This window comes from Heterocephalus glaber, unplaced genomic scaffold, assembly GCF_053883595.1.
Source record: "Heterocephalus glaber isolate CG9 unplaced genomic scaffold, H.glaber_assembly_v1.0 deba00001457, whole genome shotgun sequence".
Lineage (NCBI taxonomy): Eukaryota > Metazoa > Chordata > Mammalia > Rodentia > Bathyergidae > Heterocephalus > Heterocephalus glaber.
The window spans coordinates 40,563,855-40,587,233 of NW_028258305.1; the positions used below are offsets into that span (position 1 = coordinate 40,563,855).

The 23,379-nt window shown below is 54.1% G+C and overlaps 1 protein-coding gene across 13 annotated transcripts; it reads right to left on the bottom strand.

Moving 5' to 3' along the window:
- Positions 1 to 771: 771 nt before the first annotated feature.
- On the bottom strand, positions 772 to 23,229 carry Cad (carbamoyl-phosphate synthetase 2, aspartate transcarbamylase, and dihydroorotase). 13 transcript variants are annotated; one of them, XR_015453218.1, is made up of 45 exons: positions 23,019 to 23,228; positions 22,651 to 22,790; positions 19,627 to 19,756; positions 18,242 to 18,384; positions 17,930 to 18,071; positions 17,560 to 17,731; positions 17,190 to 17,375; positions 16,928 to 17,040; positions 16,493 to 16,638; positions 16,137 to 16,268; positions 15,779 to 16,012; positions 15,442 to 15,663; positions 15,057 to 15,245; positions 14,671 to 14,795; positions 14,411 to 14,541; positions 12,016 to 12,128; positions 11,225 to 11,469; positions 10,803 to 11,049; positions 10,389 to 10,487; positions 9,994 to 10,218; positions 9,721 to 9,903; positions 9,322 to 9,540; positions 8,901 to 9,068; positions 8,033 to 8,215; positions 7,826 to 7,930; positions 7,187 to 7,426; positions 6,938 to 7,019; positions 6,530 to 6,696; positions 6,241 to 6,405; positions 5,996 to 6,127; positions 5,585 to 5,786; positions 5,008 to 5,198; positions 4,792 to 4,932; positions 4,491 to 4,592; positions 4,128 to 4,224; positions 3,820 to 3,964; positions 3,485 to 3,529; positions 3,211 to 3,380; positions 3,025 to 3,099; positions 2,367 to 2,579; positions 2,078 to 2,203; positions 1,774 to 1,929; positions 1,582 to 1,683; positions 1,295 to 1,389; positions 772 to 1,187 (listed from the first exon to the last, which is right to left on the bottom strand). XR_015453218.1 is itself a non-coding variant. In XM_087216530.1 (45 exons), exons 1-45 carry the CDS (start codon positions 23,098 to 23,100, stop codon positions 1,013 to 1,015), a joined length of 6,801 nt encoding a protein of 2,266 aa, XP_087072656.1. In that variant the 5' UTR covers positions 23,101 to 23,128; the 3' UTR covers positions 773 to 1,012. The 13 variants fall into 13 exon arrangements, 4 of the variants coding, with proteins under 4 accessions (XP_004839240.1, XP_004839239.1, XP_004839241.1 ...); XM_087216530.1 differs by having other exon boundaries at positions 773 to 1,187; positions 3,820 to 3,870; positions 23,019 to 23,128; XM_004839183.4 differs by lacking the exon at positions 3,820 to 3,964 and having other exon boundaries at positions 4,137 to 4,224.
- Positions 23,230 to 23,379: the final 150 nt, after the last annotated feature.

The following is a 23,379-nucleotide window of genomic DNA, read 5'->3' on the forward strand; positions in this document are numbered from 1 at the left end:
ACCAAATTTTTAAAAGTTGAGGGCCTTTTCATTTCCCCACCTCTACATGTCCAGAGCTCTCCGGGGTAAAGCAGGCTCTTCCTGAATGGTGCTGGGGCCAACTGTGCCATCCTGTAGCAAGTTACAGTACAGAAGTCACTGGACACCTTCCGACCTGAGGCTAAGATTCCAGGGTAAGAAGGACCTTGTTGACTTTGTACTCCTATTGCACACAGTGCTTTGTACTTCAGGGTGTGCCAAGTTAGTCTGTGCGAACAAGAAATGAGCTTCCTCTCATGTTACTCTCTAGAGTTCATGGGAAAGGGCAGGCCTCGCCTGTGGATACTTGAGCTTACCCATCCCAGCCCCCACCCCAGGGTCTCCAAGCCAAAGGCTCCTCCTCAGGCCTCTGAGGCATCACTCCTCTGAGAACCTCAGAGACTTCCAGAGTGAGCCACTGGCAGGCTCAGCTACTGACGGAGAGAACTAACCAGAAAGAGGGAAGAGTAAGGCTGCACATAGTGCACAGGCTCACTGTGACCTGCGCCTTCTCCCTGCACTGGGAAAGACGGAAAAGCCACTGGTCAGGACTGAGTGCACCCTGAGGAGGTGGGCTGGACACCAGCCAGGGTCCCCAAGTCAGCTCCAGTGTCAGTGAAATACGTGACACCAACAGAACAGCATATGCCAGCCTGGAGGCTAGGGTGCCACAGCTCTCGGAAGGCTGACCAAGAGCCTGACCACACTGGCAACCTCTGCAAAGGCCCACGGTACTCGTGAGGAAGCAGGAACTGAGACAGCATGGCTGTTTATTAGTCAGTAGAAAAGTAACTGTACAGATTTGAGTTTAAGAAGGGAGATGGAGACCGGGGATTTAGCTCAGTGGTTCTGGCGCCTGCCTTGGAAGCACAAAAAAAAAGAAGGGAGGTGGAGCCCCAGTATCTGAGGCCACACCCTCATGCCAGGAAACTCCAGTCCAGAGCCTGAAGCGTGGCCCCCATGGGTGAGCCATCTGCCTACCCCAGCATGTCTGCTAAGGGTGCTGCCCCCGTGAGGGGCACTGGGTCTCCTTGCCCAGCAGCTGGGCCTGGAGGGAAGAGGCTGAGGAGGCTGAGCCCAGCACTGTGGCTAACAGAGCCATGCGGATGTACATGCCATTCTCAGCCTGGCGGAAGTAGGCTGCTCGGGGGTCCGAGTCCACCTCCACACTGCAAGGGAAGGGGCAGGGTTAGCGCACACCCAGGCCGGCCCGTTCAGGACTAAAGCCGCTCTCCACACAGCCAGCCCCAGGCAGCCCGGCTCTGATGCCTGTCACCTTATCTCATTGACACGGGGCAGGGGGTGCATCACCACCATCTTCTCCTTGGCCCGGGTCATGATGTGGGGGGTGAGGATGAACTGACCGAAGCACTGCAAGGCAGGGGGGGCCTTGTTAGCACCGCAGGGCAGGGCAGCTACAGAGGACACGCTCCGGGCGGCCCCGGGGGCCCTTCCACCCCCAGAGCTATGGGAGCCACAGGACCCCAGCCCATGCCTGCCCCCTGATCTCTCATCCGGATGCCCCATTCCAGTCCTGGCTTCTTCTTCGTGCGTGGCACTCACAGATTCATATTCTTGGGCAGAGCCAAAGCGCTCCTTCTGGATTCGAGTCATGTACAGCACGTCAGTGTCAGGCAGCGCCTCCTCGATGCTCCCGAACTCCTCCTGGATAGGAGTGGAGCACTGGTGAATGCATGCTGGGCTCTGAGCACCCAAGCCAGTCTCACAGCCTGGGCTGGTTCCCAAGGGTCTCACCTGCTTGGTGCCCCGGGAGGCGACATAATCCCACACGTTGGGTGGCATGCGCAGGCTGGGGGGCGCCACGTAGCGCAGGCTGACACGGTACAGAGTGAGCAGGCGGGCCAAGGAGTGCACAGTGCGTCCATGCTTCAGGTCTCCCACCATGGTGATCTGGGGAGGAGTCCAGTCACCACAGGGAGCCAGACCAGGCGGCCTCCCGCCACCGGGACCAGGACATGGGCCTCCCAGATGCAGCAGGCCCCGGAGTGCAAACCATCTCCTGACTGCTTCCCTCCCCGGCCCCTGCCACTGCACTCACCGTCATGCCGTTGACAGTCCCCAGCTCCTCCCGGATGGTGAAGATGTCCAGCAGGGCCTGCGTGGGGTGCTCCCCAACCCCATCCCCGGCGTTGATCACTGGCTTCCGGCAGTGCTTGGACGCCAGCTGTGGGAAGGGAATGAGCATCCTGCCTCCTGCAGCTCAGAGGCCCACCCTCCTCACCTCAGTCCCACCCCTGGTGGTCCTCCCACCCATGACCTGCAGCCGAGAACACGGGCAGAAGGGACCTCAGCCTTCCCGCCCATCTCAGCACACAGCTCAGCCTCACCTCGACCGCTCCGGGCTGGGGGTGCCGGAGCACGACCACGTCAGCATAGCAGCTCATGGTCTGCACCGAGTCAGCCAAGGACTCGCCCTTCTGGACAGAGGACGTAGCTTCCGAGAAGCTGAGCACAGAACCCCCGAGCCGGGCCATGGCTGCTGCAAAGGAGCTGCTGGTCCGCGTGCTCACTTCGTAGAACATGGAGGCCATGACTTTACCCTGTGGAGAGGCAGGGTGGAAGGTGTACGCTGGGATGTGTCGTGGGGAGCAGAGGTGGCTCTCACCTCCTCAGCTTATGCCAGGGATGCTGCGAGGTCTCTTCTCCCCCCGCCAAACCTCCCCTCTGAGCTGCCAGAGCCTTGACATTTGTATTACCAGGGACCCTGAGCTCAAGATCTGGCTCCAGAAGCCAGTGTGAGTGACCTGGGAGAGGAGGAAATGTTGCGAATCTCTACTATCACTGGCCTGGCACACACACATGACCTCACAGATGGGCTGATGTTCTGGTGCTCAGAGTCCCCTGTCAGCGAGGGGAGGGAACCCCAGGGGCGGGTACAGAGTGGCAGGACCTTCTGGAGCAGAGGACAGAGCTGCTAGCAGTGAGGGAACCCAATGGCAGCGGCAAGAAATGGCCAGGACCCCCAGCCCCACAGCCCCAGCTGACCTTGAGGATGTCAAGGCTCCGCTCTTTCTGTACTGTCATCCGCAGTGTATGTGCCACATTGAACAGATGAGACATCTAAGAAAGACCCCAAGTCAGTGGGAGAGGCAGTGAGCATCCCTGGGGGACTTGGCCCCAACTGTCCCAGTCCTTATAGCTGAGTGTCCCCACTCTCCACTCCCCAGGCACCTGATCTTTGGTGAACTGCTCTACGGACAGGATATGTTGGCCCACTAACGAGTGCAGCGGAGGTGAGGTCTGGGGGTGCAGCAGGCCAGGGGCCCCCAGGTTCTGGGGTGATGCCTGCCTCGGTACTGGTGGTGGAGGATAGTAGGTGCCATCTGGGGTTCCCATCAGCTCTACAGTGAGGGACAAGGTGGGAGAGGCTGGGTCAGGGGTCCCCCTGTTGGGGCCAGGCTGTGTCAGTCCCCAGGCGCATGTGCAGCAGGGTGGAGCCTCTCACCCAGCTCGGCTGCCTTCCGAGAGGCCTTCTCCTTGGGGTCCTCGGCTGCAAACAGGGCAGGAGGACAGATGTGCATCTGGGGCCGCAGTGTGGAGAGCCCCCATTTTTCCAGGAACTCTGCTCACAGTGCCTGTGTTAAACCCCCTCACACCACAGTAGCTACAGCAGGTTAGGGGCAGGCAGGAAGGAGGCAGCAGCTCCAGGACAGCCCTATGACTCCCCATGGGGCTGGTGTGTGGGAACAGTGGCGCCCACCCCTAGCCCTCCCCAGCTGGCACGGGGATCCTAGGGCAGAGGAACAGCCAGGCTCGTGCCAACCAGCAACCAGGATTTACCCCTCGTTCTGCTGCCCCATGAGATCCCAGCTCCTGGGTGGAGGGACACAGCTGCCCACAGAGAGAGGCCTGTGAGAAGATGCTGCGGGTGTTTACCTCAGGCCGCAGTGACTTATTTAGGCAAAGAAGGGTACAGCGGACCAGACTAGGACAAAGGTATGAAGACAAGGACAAGGTAAGTGGACAGAAGAGTGCTGGAGGAGGGGCCCAAGTCAGTTCCTGGGCAGCTGCGCGCCCAATGCTGACCCTGGTAGGAGAGGACCCCAGCTCTACAGGTCTGGGTCAGAGCAGCCAGAGACCTCTCTTACCAGGCAGACCTGGGTCGGAGGCTCGGTGGATCCGGGGTGGCAGGTGGAAGCGGCCATCAGGAAGCCCTGGGATGCCCCGGCGTGGCCTCTCCGGTGTCTGCAGTTGGAATATTGGCCCAGGGTGTTGAAAAGTAACCGACTCAACCCCACCGCACACTCAATCCCCTGGGAAAAGCCAGGAGGGTACTTGTGCACATGGAGCTGCTCTCCACCCCCTCCACCACGTTGTCAGTGGGGTTTTCACCCTCAAGTGCACAGCCTCCTGCCTCATGAATCACCAATGAAAGTGCTCAAGCTGTCAGTGCTGCCCCAGGGACACCCTGGGCCCAATCGGCAGCCCTAGGCCAGAAGCAGTGTGGATACCGTGGTCATCTCACTGGTGGCAGGGGCTGAGGGCAGGGGCTGTGGAACAGTCCCCTGAGGCCACTTCCGCACATCCTGTCCATAGCCCGGGGACACCAGCACCTGCAGACAGAAGGGAGAGGCATGAGAAGAGCAGCTGGGCTCCTGAAGGGCTGGACACCAGCAAGAAGTAAATGTGTTGCTAGGGATACAAGGCAGCCAGAAGGGGGACAGGGACAGTGTACAAGTGCCAGGCAGGGAAGAAAATGAAAACGATGCAGAAAGAGGTCACACTGAGGTCAGGCGGGGGCCACACACATACCTGTCCATCGATATAGGCAACCTCCCCTCGCAGGACCACACGGCGGACGGTACCCTTCACCTTCTGCCCTTCAAAGGGTGTCCAGTGGGCCCTGGAGAAGGGCATGTGGCTGGGGATTGTCCACTCATGCTCCAGATCCACCTGGCCGAGGGGCACGGTTACACAACGGGAACAGACCCAGTGGCGTAGAGTCCCCGGCCAGCCTCCCCCACACACCTCCACATAGGTGTCTTCCTGAGGCGGCAGGTGGAAGATCCGCCGAGGATTGTGGTGCAGCCGCTGCAGCAGGTCATCCAGACTGAGCCGGCCCTCGCTCACGGCTGTCAGCAGCAGGGGCAGCATGGTCTCTAGTCCTGGGAAGCCAGGTGGAGGCCGGGCCCCACACTTCTCCTCCAGGGTGTGGGGGGCTGGGATAAAGACAGCCATTAGCCTTGGGGGTTGAGGGGAAGCAGTCACCTCCAGATCTGGGGACTCATACACACCCCAGAAATACACTTAGGGCAACCTCGCTGTACTCACTACCAACCCTGATGGTCAGTTTTTCTGGGAACTGAGGGGGTGTGGGGGTTGGTGGGGCCCACAACCCCCCCATCCACAATTTTACTCATCTGCCCATTCATTCTTTCGATTGGTTTTATGAAGCACCTATCAGACCAGGCACTGGATTAGAGGCTGGCTTTCTCACAGATCGAGACCCGACTGCCACGGAGCCCTGAGTTTTGGCCTTTGACTTTCTTGGTAGCGCAGGCCCACAGCTTGGGCTAGGCAGAGGAAGTGCACGCTGGCCTCTCACCGTGGTCTGAGGCAAAGCAGTCGATGACAGCCATGTTTTCCCAGAGGGCCTCCACGTCCTGGCGGGAGCCAAGCTCGGGCCGGACCTCCCCCTTCCCAGGCCCCAGGCGCTCCAAGTCGGCGTGGCTCAGAAACAGGTGGTGGGGTGCCACCTCACAGGTCACTGGTAGGCCCTGTGCCTTTGCGGCTTTAATCAGCAGGATCTGGGGAGAGAGCGAGGAGATCCAAAGGAGGCCCCACACAACCTGCCCTGCCAAGTCCCCACGCCGGCATCACTTCTCAGAGTGCTACGGGCCAACGTGCCGAGGGGGCTGGCTCTAGGCTCTCCTCCACTCTCCTGTCCCCAAGGACACGCTCACCTCCAGTGTCATGGGGAAAGCGCCGGGCCCCAGGACCTCTGCTGCACCCTCACCTCCTCCTTCCGTGCCACGTGACATATGTGCACTGAGCGCTGGATCAGCTGAGCCACCATGAGGATGGCAGCGACACTCTGCCGCTCTGCATGGGCCACAATGGGAAGGTGGGAAGGCCATGTCTCAAAGTGCTGTGGGGAGAAAGGCTGGCTGAGGGCTGTGCAGTGCCTCTGACTCTCCATGCTCATCAGAGCCCAGTGCCCTGCGCAGCCCCGAGTGCCCTTGCAGGCGGGGCCCTGCCTACCTCCATCCACTGGGCCACGCTGTCCAGCCGCAGCTCTGAGAAGGTTTCATTGAGGTAGAGCTTCAGCCCTGCTGCAGACCCAGCCACAGCGCCCAGGGTCCCTGCATTTTCCGATGAGCCCCCAAGGAACAGGGCATAGTCACAGCGGGCACCAGCCTCTGCTAGCTGGAGAGGACACACGAGAAGGCTCGGTGGCACTCACGCCCTCCCAGGCCAGCCTGGTGCCAGTGGCCTGGGCCCAGAGGGCAGAGGGCAGAGGGCTCAGGAAGGCAGGGGTGCAATGGCTCACCTTCTGGGCCAGGGCCAGAGCGGGGGCATCGATGATGGGGGGCCGGGTGTTGGGCATGGCACACACCATGGTGACACCCCCGGCCAGGGCAGCGGCTGTACCTGAGGCGAAATCCTCCTTGTGTGTCCCACCTGGCTCCCGCAAGTGTACATGGACGTCAATCAATCCTGGGAGAAAACGGGCAGAAGAACAGGGAGGACACAAAGCAGTGTGTTGGGATAGTGGGAAAATCAGCAACTGATACAAGTTCCTCAGCCGAGGGCACCATGGAGTGAGGAATAAAGGGCAGAGCAAGACAGTTTCAGGGCCTCCAAGGTCTGCGCAGCGCAGGGCAGAGGATGGGCCCCACCCTACTTTACCCGAGGGGTCTATGCCAGCTTCTACCAGCGTCCCTGGAGCAGCACTCACCGGGCAGCCGCACGAGCTTCTGGGAGGTCATGCAGTCAACATGCACCTTCAGAGGAGGGGTTGGCCCGATCTGGCCTAGAGCCTGCGAGCGGGAGGCAGTCGGTGTTGACTTGAGAGGAGCCAGCTGCCCCTCATGCCCACTCTCTCCCTCTGCAGCTCTTTCATGACTTCCGGCCACCAGGATGTGCCCACCACCCCTCCTCCTGCATCACGCCAGCTGTCTCGCTGCAGCACTCAGGCCCCAGTTACCTCCACAAAAAGTTTGGTGCACTTGATATCAATTATGAGGGGCACAGAGAAGTCAGCGGCCAGGCGCCGAGTACGGTAGCCCTTGGTCACAAAGGAGGAGAGGCGCCGGCCCCCGGCTCCACGCATTGACAGATTAATCACGAGCTCAAAGTGATTCTCCGCCAGCTGCTCCAGGATGCTCCGCTGTGGGGGGCACTCACCATCCACTGCCTCTTCAAAGTGCCAGTCTACAGCAGTTACCTGTGGGCCCAGAGCCAAAGTTAGGGTCGACCTGAGCCTGGCAGGGATCAGGGAGGCCGGCCTGGAGGGAGGGGAGCTGCCGTGTTGAGAAGACTGAGGACCCACAGGCTGTTCATCAGGGGCTGCCTGATTTGCTGCTGCTAAGGTCCATTTTCTCGACAGGTGTCTCCACTGTGGGGAAAAATCAGGTCACCAGGGACCATGGGTGGTATCAGCTCACACACATGAACCACAGATAAGGAATTAGGAAGGGAAAACCCGAGCAAGAGTTGTTTAACTAACAGTGCAAGAGAGACTGTCAGGAACTTCTTCTCTCTGCTTGCTGTGCATCCTTGTTCCACACAAAGTACACATTATTAGTACAAAATAATCACGAGCGGGGCCAGGGAGGCAGCGTACCTTGACTCCGTGCTCGGTGTAGAAGTCAGCTGTGCCCAGACTGGCGTAGAGGCTGTAGCCCAGGCTCTCCAGCAGCCGCACGGTAGGCAGCAGCTCACTTTTGTTCTGAAACCGAGCAGAAGGTCAAGGGGATGTGCTTCTCTGCCTTCCTCTTCTAGGTCAGAACAGGCCCAGGGAGCCAAGGGCCGCCCTCCCCGATCCTGGCACCTTATAGCTGCCGATGGTCAACAGAATATTCTTCTTGGGGATCTTAAAGCCAGTGCTTAGCATGGCCTTGAGGTAGGCTTCACAACGGCTCTCCCCAAAGCAGGCCACCTCCCCAGTACTGGTCATCTCCACACCCAACACCACGTCAGCACCCGCCAAACGGGAGAAGGAGAACTGAGGCACCTGAGGGAGCAGGACAGAAAAGAGCCAACGTGTCACCCGACAGGCAGGCTTGGTCCCCTCTCCCTACTGCATCTGCACAGCAGGGCTGCCCTTCGCTGCTGCCATTCTACACGGGCCCTCCCACTTCCCAAACTGCTGCAGCTTCAGCTGTCCCTGGCCTTGGAATACTTTTCCAACAAGCTCTGCAAATCAAAATTCTGACCTCTGGGCTGGGGTTGTAGCTCAGTGGCTGAGCACTTGCTTAGCATGCCTGAGGCCCTGGGGTTCCATTCCCACAAAAATAAAACAAAGGGCCAGGGATTTAGCTCAGTGGTACCGCTGCCTGCCTCGCAAATGCAAAGTCCCAAATTCGATCCCCAGTACCAAAAACAAAAATAAAACAAAACAACAACAAAATGAACAAACAAAAAAACCCAAAACCCAAACCTAACCAAACCAAAACCACCATGACCCTCCTTGAGACGCCTCAGTTCACACAGTGCCCCTCTCCAAGCCTTCCCAGCTCACCCCTTCTGGAAGCAGCGTCCCCTGTCTCTCAACTCCCTGAGAATTTGGTTTATGTCTTGATTATGCAGGCTTATCACAAACTATTCTATAGCAAAGCTATTTTGGGTGCCGGTTTGTCTCCTAACTGAGCCCTCTCCCCGATTTGCCTGCTAAGCCCAGGGGTTTCAGTCCTCCTTACCTTTACCCCAACAACTCCAGAACCAGTCATGAGCCCCACAGGTTCCACCTTTTCCCCCATTATGATTCGTGTGGCCAAGGCTACTAGGTCAACACCTAGTGTTTTGGAGACAAAGGGGAAGGAGCGAGAGACACGCACGTTGCACTCGATAACTTTCAGCTGATCATCCTGGGGCAGAGAAGCACTGCATCAGGGCGTTGCAGGCTAGGCCTGGTACCACTACTCCACTGACCTCGCCTCTTCCCCTCAACCTGCTGACTGGCAAACCCTGACCACACCGCAGGCTCCAGCTCTGGCCCCTTCCCTCCAGCTTTGATGCCCTTGGATGAGGGTGGGAGGCATCACAGGGCTTCCTGGAACTGAGTCTGGCACAGGCTGTGGAGGAGCGCTGGCCTTTCTGTCCCTCCTTTCACCTCATTACCTTGGCAATGAGCTGCAGGTTGAAGGGTCCCGTGACCTGCAGCTCCTGGCCCACAGCATGCACAATGGCTTTGATCCGCTCCAGGGTTTTGGTGGTGATATCTTGTGGGGGCGTAACCAGTGTGGCATCTCCTGAATGCACACCTGCGTTCTCCACGTGCTCTGAGATGGCGATGGCGGCCACCACACCGTCACAGGCCACAGCATCGACGTCAATCTCCTGGTGGCGGTCACGGGCAGTGTGCGTGATGTAGGGCAAGGCCCACTTTCTCTTCCCACTTGGCCTTCCTCCAAGGGCCCTGACACAACCCATCCTTCCCAGCGCACTGCGTCTGCGATTCTGCCGGACCAGCAGGGAAGTCTCCTTGGAGCTTCGGGGCTGCCCTCAGAGGTTTCTCACCTTGGCCTCCTGGATGAACTTGGAGATGACCACAGGGTGCTCCTTGGAGACGGCTGCTGCGCTGCTCAGGAAGCGCTCCAGGTCCCCATCCGTGTAGGCCACATTCATAGCAGCACCACTCAGCACATAGGAGGGGCGCACCACGCAAGGGTACCCCACGTCCTGGCAGAACTGGCGAGCAGACTGAGGGAGGCAGGCAGGGAACTTAGCGGGGTTGGTCATACTCATCCAGACCCCAGCCCCACTGCCCGCACCCACCAGATCCCAGCCCACCTCCAGATCACTGAGCTCCCTCCACTGAGGCTGGCTGATACCAATGGTGTCAAGGAGCCGGGAGAACTTGAATCGGTTCTCAGCAGAGTCGATGGCTTCTGGGGAGGTGCCCAGCACCCGGCACTGCTGCCGATGCAAAGCCATGGCCATGTTGTTGGGCAGCTGTCCACCCATGGACAGGATCACACCTTCAGGGTTCTCTAGCTCATAGATGTCCATCACCACCTGTAATGCAGGGCACAAGCAAATGGTGACAACCCAAGAGCTCGGGGGGGGGGGGTGTGGTGAGCCTTCTTGTTTAATGCTCCCCTCAGTCCCACCAAGTGCCAAAGAATCGTGCATCAGTCAGCCACTGGCCCTCAACCCTAGCCACCCAGCAAACTCATCCCTCTCACCTCAAAAGAGATCTCGTCAAAGTACAGTCGGTCACACATGTCGTAGTCGGTACTAACTGTCTCTGGGTTGTAGTTCACCATGATGGTCTTATACCCCATCTGCCGTAGGAAGGGTAATCACTTAGCGGGTAGAAGGCAGGAAGATGCTGAGCAAAGTAAGCCAAAGTCCCCACTGCAGAGTCCCCACCCACAGCCCAGCTTCCTGTGACACTGGGCAGCAGCTGCCCCGTGCGGGAAGTAAGTGGAGTGTTGGGGAGGTGACTCAGGCACTGTGTGGGGCAAAAACCCGCCAAAGAAGCCCCCGCAACCCACAGACCGGGTAAGCTGTAGCAATTAACCAGGAGAGCCAGGACGAAGTGTGGGAGACCTGGCAATTGCCAGAGGGAGAAACTGGCATGGAAGATGAGCTCAGACCTTGCGGAGCTGCTGGATGCAGCCCACAGCACACCAGTCGAACTCAACACTGGAGCCAATGCGGTAGACACCAGAGCCAAGGACCATGACGTGAGTTGTCTGAAAGGGGAGGTCATGGGTGTTGCCCCAGTAGGTCAGGTACAGGTAGTTTGTCTGGGCTGGCCACTCGGCCGCAACCGTGTCGATCTGCTTCACCACTGGGCAGATCCCCAGTTCCTGACGCAGCTTTCGAACAGCCAGCTCTGTGCTGAAGAAGGAGGGTCAGAAACACAGGCTAGGGATGGGGTATCTGATAGGGAGGCGGGGGTCCCAGGGCAGGGATCAGAGAGGAAATCACCCAGGGACAAGGGTCAGAAGTCTCCAAAGCTCCCCACCAAGGGGCCCCACACCTCTGGGCCCAAGGCCTCACTGCCATCTCTGACCTCAGAACTGCAAGGGCGATCTGCTTGTCCGAGAAGCCAAGCCGCTTGGCCTGGTGCAGCAGGTCTGGGGGCAAAGGCTGCCCTCGGTGCTGTTCCAGGAGCTGGGCGTGAGTGACAATGTGCTTCATTCTGTGCAGGAACCAGCGGTCGATGCGTGTGAGCTCATACAGGCGATCGACCGAGTAACCTGCCCACAGGGCAGCAGCCACCACGAAGATCCGCTTATCTGTTGGCGTCTCCAACTCCTGACAGGAGAGTGCAGACAGGTGAATGCAGGACTGTGTAGCAGCAGGAAAGGCCAGAACGTTAAGCAAAAATGTCCCCAACTGGCTGGGCATGGTGGCACATTCCAGCTACTTGGGAGGTTGAGGCAGAGACCAGCCTGGGCAACATAGCAAAATACTGATCAAAATAATCAACATATTGATCAAAATAATACAATAAATAAAACCCAACCTCCTGTCTTGTAAGTGTGAGTGCTTGAGGGTGGTACTGTTAAGAAAGGGAAGCTGTACCCACAGCACAGCCTCTGGCTCTGCCTCTCACTAGCTGTGTGGCCATGAGCTCTTACTATAACTATAACCTCTCTGAGCCGTTTTCTTTCATAAAAACAAATCTAATAATACATTCTCCTGTAATGACAAATGAGCAAATGCCTCCAAATTCCCAGCAAAGTGAAAACAGCCAAGGCCCAACAATGACTGCCGCCACTGTTACTGTCAACAAGCTCATGGCTGGGGGCAGCAAGCACGGGTGACATCAGGGGTGCTGCCATGGAGGGAGCTGCTTACCACATCGCTGACCGGCTTCACTGTGTGGTCAAAGCCCACACAGTTCTCATCCACCATGCGCAGGGCCTTCTGAAAGGCCTCCTCAAATGAACGTCCAATGGCCATGACCTCACCTGGAGGAAGGGGAGGAAAGGCCGAGGGGAAAGATGAGGGGAGGTGCGGTTTGCACAGCATGCTTACGCCAAACCTCTGGAGGCTCGCAGGGCAAGCCCCATGGTGGGACTCTGTGTCTCACTACAAAGAAATCTCAAACTCACACACTTCTCCCTACCATTCTCACGGGTAAGTACAGGCTTTGTGCTTAAGAGGGAGTGTGGAGGCAACATGGCTAAAATGGGTATGTGGATATTGAAACAGTCAATTTATCATTGGCCCACACCACTGATAGCTGTCCAGTTATCTGACCTGCTTCAGTCACAATGGGATGAATTACCTGGAATCGGCCTCATCCTTTAGACCATAGAAAGTTGGAATAATAAGATGATTATACTACTCTTTAAAAGCATCCCAGGGCCGGGGATTTAGCTCAGTGGTTTTGCCACCTGCTGTGCAAGCCAAGGACCCAAGCTCGATTCCTGGTACCAAAAAAAAAAAAAAAAAAAAAAAAGCATCCCAAGCCGGGCTGGGGATTTAGCTCAGTGGCACCATGCCTGCCTCAAAAGCACAAGGTCCTGAGTTCAATCCCCAGAACCAAAAAAAAAGGAAGTAGAGTATGAATGACTTTAATTCCATTGTACTATGGAGAGATTATAAAACCTTTTATTTTGGAACCTATTAAACTTAATAGTTATACATGTATGTCTAGAAAATTTTTGCAATCATATATATACATACACATACCCAAATTAATCCAACTCTGTGCTAAGACTGCTGCGGCTAAATGATCTTTGCTCATTTTCCAAGGATTTGTGTATTTGTGACTCTCCACCATGCCAGAGTCCAGGGTGGGTTCAGAGACTAACAGTTCCCTGGGCCAGGAGCCGAGGGTCCAAGACAGAGTAGCACATAGGGTATGTCTCTCTCTATCCCCACAAATCTAGGCCAATGTCCTTTTCACAGTTATTAAATGCCTCAGCTACGAATCAATCTTTGTCCTATTTTCAATCCACTTCTTGTAGCCATAATTCAATTATGGCTTCATTCCCATGTTTATTATAATTTTCATATAACAGAAATTCATCTCCAGAAGGAACAACTTGGCAGTCTTATGGGATTTCTAAAAATTTTGAAATAATATGTGAGCTCAGACTTGGTTAAAGGCCACCACTGCTCTAAACAGAAGTTTGTAGCACAAAGAAACTCTCTTGTCTACTAAGCTGGTAACACTCGAGTCTCATCCATTGACACATTTGCCTTGGCTTGAAATGTTTAGAGGACAGTCTAGGGCAATTAAAGCGACGCCTCAACAAAGCACATCAGTCCCAGCTTGCTCCACTACTGTGAGGTAGATGACCGCCACACTCATTCCTGTTCACTGACAGAGCTCCGTTTTTTGTTTTTTTTTTTGGTACTGGGGATCAAACTCAGGACCTTGCGCTTTCAAGGCAGGCGGTGGAACCACTGAGCTAAATCCCCGGCCCCCAGAGCTCCGTTTTTAATAACGACCTCTGATGTCTGGCTCTGATCTTAACATTACGCTAAAAAACATTTTATTTAGTGATGGAAGCACAAAGTGCCAAGGCTAAGTTGTAACTGTGCTGACTTGGATTTAGAAGGGCTCCCAGGAAAACAGCAGTAATTGATCCCCTCAACTAAGAGTGAATAAAACGTCACCGGCATTGACAAGCTTGTGATGAAGCTGTGGGCAAAATGCCACTAGGATGAACAGCTGTGGGTGGTTTCACAATCTGGTCTCGGGGATGACAGGTGACAAGGAGCTGCAACTAGGAACCAGGTCTAGGTTTTGGTTCTTGGCTCTGCTCACTATTCCCAGTGGGCCCTCACTCAAGTCACTTTCCTCCTGGGGACACCTTAGTTTACTCATCTGTCAAACAGGAGAGGAGCGAGACTGATGCTAGCCAGGGTTCCAGAGTGTGTATCGCAACAGATTTCCACATAACTTTGAACTTCACTCCTGATAAGAACAAGGATTAGGACTGGAGTGTAGCTCAGTGGATGGTAAGCTCAAGTTCAGCCTGGGCAACTTAGTGAAACCCTGTCCAAAAAAGGGGAGGGGGTTAAGAGATGTAGCTCACTGTGGGTTCAATCTCCAGCAGGGGGTGGGGCGGGAAGCAACTGTCTTGGTTTGATGAGCTAAGCTAAAACACTCAGCCTCTACTGCTGTTAGAAACCACGTTTCTAAGCTGCTGCTAATAAAGGAACCCGGGAACCCTGATACTGTAGACTTGTGGTACCCGGGGGACTCTGCAGGAGGATGCTGTGATGTGACTCCTACCAACACTCTTCATGCAGCTCCCAATCTTTGTGCTGACTCGAAGGAATTTGCTGAGGTCCCAGCGAGGAATCTTTACCACACAGTAGTCCAGGCTGGGTTCAAAGGCTGCTGTTCCTCCCGTAACAGAGTTACTGGGGCCGGGAGAAGAGGGTCCAGAAGGACAGAGAATGGCACACAATGTAAGCTTCTCTCTCCGCAGATTCAGGCTTTTTTTCAGCTTCCCACTCCCCTTTAACCCCAGGAATCTGGCCACCATGTACCTGAGCTCAGGCAGGGGAATGCCCAAAGCTAGCTTGGCTGCCACATAGGCCAGTGGGTAGCCTGTGGCCTTACTGGCCAGGGCGGAGCTGCGGGAGAGCCTGGCATTTACTTCAATGATGTAATACTGCAAAGAGAGAAGAGAGAAAGCCATGGGTTACCTGGCCTGGAAGCCCCTGCCTAGAAGAAATCTCAGAAAGGAGACAAAATAAGCCCTCCTCATAGGGATGGAGATAGCACAAGGGCCCTCCCCAAGGCCCAATCTTACAAAAGTGATCCTGGCTTCCATTCCAGGATCTGTAGGGCCAAAAGACCTCTTAACCTTAAGGTCCAGAGATTACAGAAGAGGAGACAGCTACAGTATCTGGTCTAGGGCATACAGCCTTACCTGCTCAGACTCTGGGTTCAAGGCATACTGCACGTTGCACTCCCCAACGATCCCCAAGTGCTGGGTCACCTTGATAGCTGTCTGTCGCAGGAGCTGGTACTCTTTGTCATTCAGTGTTTGGCTTGGAGCCACTACGATGGACTCACCAGTATGGATGCCTAGTGGGTCTAAGTTCTCCATGTTACATACCTGTAAAGGAACAGGCACGGGGCATAGAGGTTACTGCCAACGGGGGTCAGAACAGACAGGTGGCTGCACCCCTAGCTCTCACTGCCTCTGGGTCTGCGCCTTGCCTGCACCTATGGGCCACAGAACCCTCAGAGATCTCAGGTCCCTGCTCTTCACTCAGGCTGCCTGAGCCGATGCACCCTCTGCCGTCACTTACCGTCACACAGTTCCCATAGGCATCTCTCACCACCTCATACTCAATCTCCTTCCAGCCCTTGAGGGACTTGTCCACTAGCACCTGGCTGGTATGGGCAAAAGCAGGGGCTACGAGGGCCGAGAGCTCCTCCTTGGTAGAGGCAAAGCCAGAGCCTAGGCCTCCTAGGGCAAAGGCTGCCCGCACCAGTACAGGGTAGCCCAGTCGTTCGGCAGCTGCCTGGGCCTACAATGAAGGGAAGAGAGGAGTCATTGCCTGCTGCCTAGAGGGAGCTGCAAAAAGAGGAAACTAGATGTGAAGGAAACGACACTATCCCACTTTAACCAACTACCCCTCGAACCTGCTCGAGAGAATTTGCTGCCTCACTGGGGGCCACATGCTCTCTGATCTCCGCCATCCTAGCAGCAAAGGCACGACGATCTTCAGTCAGCTCGATGGTCTCCACAGGGGTGCCCAGGACCCGGACCCCATACCGAGCCAGAACTCCAGCCTTGGTCAGTTCCACACCGCAGTTCAGGGCTGTCTGGCCCCCAAAAGTCAGTAACACGCCGTCTGGGCGTTCGTTACGTATCACCTGAGGCAGGAGAGGGGCCACAGGCATTTAAGACCTCAAGGGTAGAGAGCAATCACAGCTGCTTAGAAACCCAGTGATCACTGAGGCCTCTCCCCTCCTCAGTCCAGTCTTACCCTGGTCATACCTGGGTTACGTAGTGAGGAGTTATAGGGAGGAAATAGACCTTGTCAGCCAGGCCCTGAGAGGTCTGAACTGTGGCGATGTTGGGGTTGATCAGCAATGTCTGGATGTTCTCCTCCTTCAGGGCCTTAATCGCCTAAGAATCAGGAATGGTCCATCAGCCTCTATTGCTGCAGTGAAATCTCAAAGCCTTAGGTCAGCATTTCTCCTCTTCTTTCACTCAGTATACACTGACTTCTATTCCTCACCACCTTGTGTTCTGTGTATCTCCAGACTCCCCCGTCCATTTCCTCCTTACAGTCAATGTTTACACCTAAGCTTCTCCTTTCGACTCCATCTCCTCCAATGGCCATGTCTTACCTGAGAGCCAGAATAGTCAAACTCTCCAGCTTGGCCTATGGAGAGGCCCCCTGAGCCGAGGATCAGAACCTTCCGTAGTGGTGGAAGCCCAGAGCCAGGGGCAGGAGGTCCAGGGAGACAGAGACGCTCAGCCAGTCGCTCTCGTACTGTGAAGCATAAGAATGCCAGAGCTGGGTGGGACCCAAGAGGACAACTGGACTGGATTAACCTTTAAGAATCTAGAGCAAATCTGCATCTAATGAATGACAGAGGGAAGATCTGAACCCAGAACTTGTGACCCTCGAGGTCCTTTCAATAGAAGTAGCAACAACTATCTGGCCTGCCTATCCTCCCTCCCTGCCCCAACTCCCAAACAGGAGTTCTTGGGGTATGGTCAACTTACGCTGACATGAGCCAGCCAGATAGGTCCATAACCTAATCTACTAAGGTGGTCACCTGTCCGGTCCCCAGGCTTCCCAGTCTCAGCCTCTCTCACAGTCTCCAGAAAGACATCAAAAAGCAATTCCATGTCTGAAGGGCCAGCTTGGTGCTCTGGGTGGAACTGGACACTGTTGAAGAGATTGCAGGATGAAACCGATCCTTGCCACTGGCAGCCTCAGGAGGGGGCAGTAGGGTAGAGGGGACGCAGGTTCACTGCCATGCTTTACTTTCCCATTTTCAAGGGCCCCAGTCACCCTGCAGGATCACCCCGGCTCACCTGAAAAACGGCAGGCTGTCATGAACAATCCCTTCATTGGAAAGATCATTGGCATTGGTGAAGAGAGGAGACCAACCTGCTGGCAAAGAGTCAGCTTCCACAGCAAAGCCATGGTTCTGGGATGTCAAAAAGCAGCGCCCAGAGCCCACCAGCAGGCAGGGCTGGTTATGGCCTCGGTTCCCGTACCTGGAAGTAGAGGCACTGAGTCACAGACCCTCTTTTCCCCACCGCACCAAGCCAGGATCTCTGTATCCGACTACTCTTGCTACCCCTGCTTCTATTTCCCTACTAACTCCCTCAACTCTCTTCTGCTCCCCAATACCCCACTTCCTCCTGAGTGTAGGTCCCTTCCTCTCCTCACAAGTCTCACCTCATCTTGTAAGTCTTGGCCCCAATGGCTAAGGCCAACAGCTGGTGTCCCAGGCAGATCCCAAAGACAGGTCGGGGATTAGGCTTGGCCAAGATGCAGCTCAGTGCGGACACCACACTGGGGTATGAGGCAGGATCCCCAGGGCCATTACTCAGGAAGAGACCCTCATATTCTGGAGTGGGCAGAAAAGATGAAATCAAAGACAAGATTTCACCAGAAAGAGATACGCTTAAACCCTCAGCATGTAAACAGAAGCCCTGGTCTCCACCTTCATCACTGCAACTCATACTGACTTGCAGCAACTGAGGCAAGGGACAAACCTTCCACCCCAGCTACTGGTCTGAGCCCCAGACACACTCTGGCTACTCACCCTGGCTGTCCAGTGTGTGATCCCAGGGCACTACAGTGACCTCAGCGCCTCGCTGGCAGAGACAACGGATCTGATTATACTTGAGGCCACAGTCCAAAGCAAGGATGCGAGGGGCACCCCCTGCATTGAATATTCGCGGAGTCTGAGGAATAAAGGGCAACAGTTGGCAGCTGTGACCAGCAAATCTAAGATGAGTCCACACCACAGTCCCTCCCTTTGAGGCCCCAATTCTACCATGTTTACTCTAGTTGTGGGCAAAAAAAACCCCTACTGTGTTGTCCCTTGTAAAACTTTCCCACTCTCCCTCTGTACCTTAACAGAGACCTCTGGCACCAGAGGCTGGGCATTGGGGTCCAAGAATGGCAGGGATGAAGGATCAGTCCCACTCTGGACCAGCTTTCCCAGCAGAGACCCTTGTTCACGCAATTTCTTGGTCAGCTCCCGAGTGTCTATTCCTGTTGAAAGAGCTCAGACTCAGAGATCACACTCCCAACTTAGGCATCCATGAGGTTACACTTCCAAGAACACTTCCACACAGTCACACAAAGGTGGCATCAAAACCCTGGGTTATCCTGATGCAAGGACACTACAGTGAAGGATTCCTGCCAAAAGTGTCATAACTGAATTGAACCCTAACTCTAGGTGATCCAATTACAGAAAATAATTCCAAGGGAAAAAGAACACCCTAAAAGACAACACAGGAACATGATCAACAAAATGTGGACTATGAAATACTAAGGAAAAAGGACCCATTTTCATCAAGCAGGTTACACGGCCCATAGACTTCATGTAAGAGACATGACATCCAGGGCTGGGGATTTAGCTCAGTGGTGCCACCACCTGCCTTGCAAGTGCAAGTTCCTGAGTTCGATCCCCGGTACCAAAGAAAAAAAAAGAGACATGTCATCCAAATACGATATAGGAACCTTGTTATGAGCCAAATTCAAATAAACATTAAGAAATAATTTAGGTTACAGGGAAAATTTTCAACTGCCTGCTAAGGAATTAATTTTTAAAACGCATAATAGTGTGGTCATGGTCACATGTTTAAAAGATTCCTTCTTCTTGGATATTGAATTATTGTAGATGAAAGGATACGATGTTTAAGATTTATTTCTGGGGGCCGGGGATTTAGCTCAGTGGTTTCACCGCCTGCTGCGCAAGTGCAAGGACCTGAGTTTGATCCCTGGTCCAAAAAAAAAAAAAAAAAGATTTCTTTCTAAGTAATCTAAGGGTGGCCAGGAGTGGCGGCACATGCCTGTAATCCAAGCTCCTTGGGAAGCTGAGGTAGGAAGATTGAAAAGTTCAAAGCCAGCCTGCGAAACTTAGCGAGATGCAGGGGTTGAGGATGCTCCTCAGGGGCAGTGCCCTTGTGTACCCAGGTTCAATCCCCAGTACTGTACCAAAAAATAAATAAAAAAATCTAGGGGTGGTAGCAGTGGTATTGAAATAAGGATAGTCCTGAGTTGATAATTATGGAAACTGGGGGTTCATTATACCATTCTTTCTCTCGTACGATGGAAATTTTATCTGCATGTAGTTCAGTTTCTTCCTGAAGCCCTGGACCCCAATCTGAATTTTCTACCCTTCTATCACAACTTTAGACTTGGGTTCCGACAGGCCTGGGAAAACTGTTGCTGGTTTCCCTCCTGGCGATGCGCTCTGCCAGGCACACCAGCGCCTTGCAGTCACCTTACCTTGTAGGCCAGGGGTGCCATGCTGCTGCAGCCACTCGTGCAGAGTGCGGGAGGCACTCCAGTGGCTGGGGGTGGGGCAGCACTCTCCCACCACCAGGCCTGCCACGTGGATCTTTGAGGATTCAAACCACTGCAGACGGAGAGAAGAGATTGTGAGGGAGCTAGGGCCCACCATCTCCTGAAGACATTTCCTCACTGTCTGGCCATAAACCCTCTACCCAGCCGCCCTTATTCCTTCAATGCACCAAGCATTTTGCGCTCTTCGTTCTGCCCTACAGTAAATGCTGTATACACAGACCCAGGGTGCCCAACTGATTGCTGAAAATGGCAATTTCCTGTTATTCTTCCATTTCCTTTGTCCAAAATTGAGAACACAAATCCCCTTTTCTGTGAGGCACTCCACTCACCCACTGTATCTTATGCTTCCACCTAAGAACTCAACGTTTTTATCCTCACATCTTTTTTGCTATTTACACTGTATATGTATGTATCTCTTACAAAATGGAAATTCTCAAAAGCAAAGTGCCCGATACATAGTATCAGTCAACAAATATTTACTGAGGGCCACTAAGTGAAGGCGTTGTAACAGATGCTGGGTGTGGTGATGCACGGGTATAATCCCAGCACTTGGGAGGCTGAGGTAGGAGGAACATGAGTTCAAGGCCAGTGACTATAAAGGAAGACCCCGTCTCAAAACAAGCAAAAAATTCTAAGGAAAAAGCACTGAGCAAGAAAAGATGAGGTCCCTGCCTTCATGACCTAGGAAGCCAGAAACTAAGAAGATAACATGTAAATGGAATGTTAATTACATAGTATGATAAAAACACTAATAAGACAGGCAGGTACAGGATGTTATTAAAAAGTAAAGCCTCAGGACACAATACTAGACAAGATCATAGCCCTTTCCCACTTCATTTGGGATAGCATTTAAAAAGAAATAATATAAACCTGTTACTTATTAGACAAGCATTTAACAACTAAACAGAGGAACAAGAAATTTATATGGGAGGGAGCAGCACATTCAGCTCAGTTGGTGAAAGGGTTCACAGATAGATGTTGAGACTGTTCTTCAGGGACTGGAAGGATATTTAGCAGAATCCCCTCCTCGAGCCCCACCAAGTGGAGTAACTCATGCCCACCCAAGTACATTACAGCACATGTGCCACAAAAACATCAGGCTTGGGCTATGGCTCTAGAAGCCTCACTTACCCTGGTCCTATCAGGGTCTCAATGTTGCAGTTTTATAAACTCAATTTTGTCAGTGAGCCGAGAGCTGACAAAGCTGACAACTGACATGTCAGCTAAATTCACAAGACCCTGCATTATAAACTAGAATGCAGTTTATTTAAAGGTTTATAATCAAGAAAGGTCCTTCCCAAAAACAGTTAGTGAGTTCCTTATCTAGATAGAGCTCCTTTTTCCCAGTGACAGGGTGACTAGAAAGGCAAATTAGGAATTAAAAGCGTTAGCAAACTTAAAGCAAGGGAAAGCAAGTTTTGAAGAATGCAGACATTCCTTAACAACTGAATTCCCACAACTAGGTCATTAACTGAATTGGTCACTAAATGAGGAACTGCACATGGTATGCACATTATGACACTCAGAACAAAGAAATGGTCAAAGGAAACTCCAACCTGAGGACATTGCTTTTGCGTAACTTACATTCAGCACTGTAGTATTTAACAACATAAAGGCAGAGGAATGTAATATAATCAGCAAAAATTACAGTACTGTATAAACAAGGTGTACTGTACAAAAGACACTGAGGATCTGTCAACAAGATGTGCAGAACTGTACAAAGGGGGTGTGTGTGTGTGAGCCCAAACAGTCCTTAAACAGCTAGGTCCTTAAATGAGAAATATCTGTACTGAATCGAGGCTATGCGGACTTCCACTACCTGATTTGATTTTTTAAAATTTCATCTTTCAAAGGGCAACTTAGTTTCTAAATTCTAGATGAATAAGGGAAACCTCACTGTGGGAGGAAAGTGAACTTTCCAATACAGAGGGAAGAACACTATTGTAAAGTAGAAAACAAAACAAGACAATGTAAGGAGTCTAGGCGACAATACAGTGGACCCTTGTCTCATGAACTTGATTGGTTCCCCAGGGCTGTTTGTAACTAAGTCAATACATCTGAGATCTCGATGTTTACCTGTGTATACACTATAGATAACAAGAGGCAGATGAATCTTCCATTAACCTTATCAGCCCAAGTTGTTCGTACATCAGGCTGGTCGAAACTTGAGGGTCCACTGTAATGAACGTCATTGGTTTTGTAGGTCAAGTGGCACCCACTGTCACTGGGAAAAGGTGTGACCTTAGTTTCTAGTCTCTTTCCCACTAGTTCATGTAGCTGAACAGCACTAACCTTCCCAAATGACTCTGCTGTTGAAAGACCTCCAGTGGTCCCTTCTGGAGTTAAAACCGGGCTCTGGCTTGGCTTCAAGGCCTTCCATGCCCTCTGTAACCTAGCTACAGGTTCTTTTGAACTTCTGCATTCTTAGCAATTTGGACAATTGTTCCCTCAAACCCTTTGCCACTTTCCTGGATCCATGCCTTCACTACAGACACAGCGATCTTAACGGGCGTGGGGAGTGGGGTATTCCGAAGAGGCCTCCCGCACTCTGTGCCTAGTGAGGTATTTAAGCTGTAATTCGGTTTTGTTTTTTTTTTTTGGTACCGGGGATGGAACTCGGATCCTTGCGCTTGCAAGGTAGGCGGCGGAACCACTGAGCTAAATCCCCGGCCCTGTAATTCGGTTTTACTACTTCTTGCTTCTGTGCCTCTCTGATCTCTCTAGGTTGCCTAGCTGGTCTCAATGTCTCTTCACCAACAGTTAACAACTACGGGGAGGGGGGGTTGTTGTGACAAGGTGTCACTGTACAGCCCATTCTAGCTTCACTGCACTTCGATCCTCCTTCCTACCTCAGTCTGAGTGCTGGGATTACAGGTGAGCGCCACGACTCCCGGTTTAGCAACTACTGACTTGAAAAGGAAGGTCGAGAAAGCAGTGAGTGGCTACCTTGCTGAGGCCGAACTCATCCAGTTCTTCCGGGGGGATCCCGTAGTTGCCGACCAGGGGATAGGTCAGCACTAAGATCTGCGCTTTGTAGGAAGGGTCGGTGAGGGCCTCGGGGTAGCCGACCATGCCGGTTTGGAACACTGCAAAAAGAGGGCGGGTTGGGCTCGGGCAAAGGCACCCTCGGAGATCCTACCCTGCGCGGAGTGCACCTTAGGTCAGGCTGCCTCGGTCGTGAAGGATAAAAGGGGCTGGGGCGTGGGCACCGAAGGAGGGCGAGGGGGCGTGCAGGCGGGGTCTGGGCAGCGCGGGCTGGGCGGAGAGGGGAACCAGAGTTGGGTGAGGCTGGCACTCCGCTCGGGCTTGCTTACCCACTTCGCCGGCAGTTGACACTGCGGCCCCAAAGGGCCGACCCTGCAGCACCGACCCATCCTCCAACACCAGGGCCGCCATGGGAACGGAGCCGGGGCAAAGACGGAGAGGCAGGGGCCGCTGGGAGCTCCAGCGAAATCACGCAAGGACGGCGCGCCGGAGTCGGTCCACGTGGCTCGGCGCGCGCGACGATCGGGAAGGCGGGCGCTGCACTCAGCAGCCCCGGGCGCACTGGGCGGAGCAGCACCGCGTCGGCGCAGGCAGCCGGGTGCCGGCAGCGCGTGGGGCGGGGCTGACGCGAGGGGCGGGGGAGGGGCGGGGCCACGTCTCGCCGCGGAGCCAACACCCACGGTACGCAGC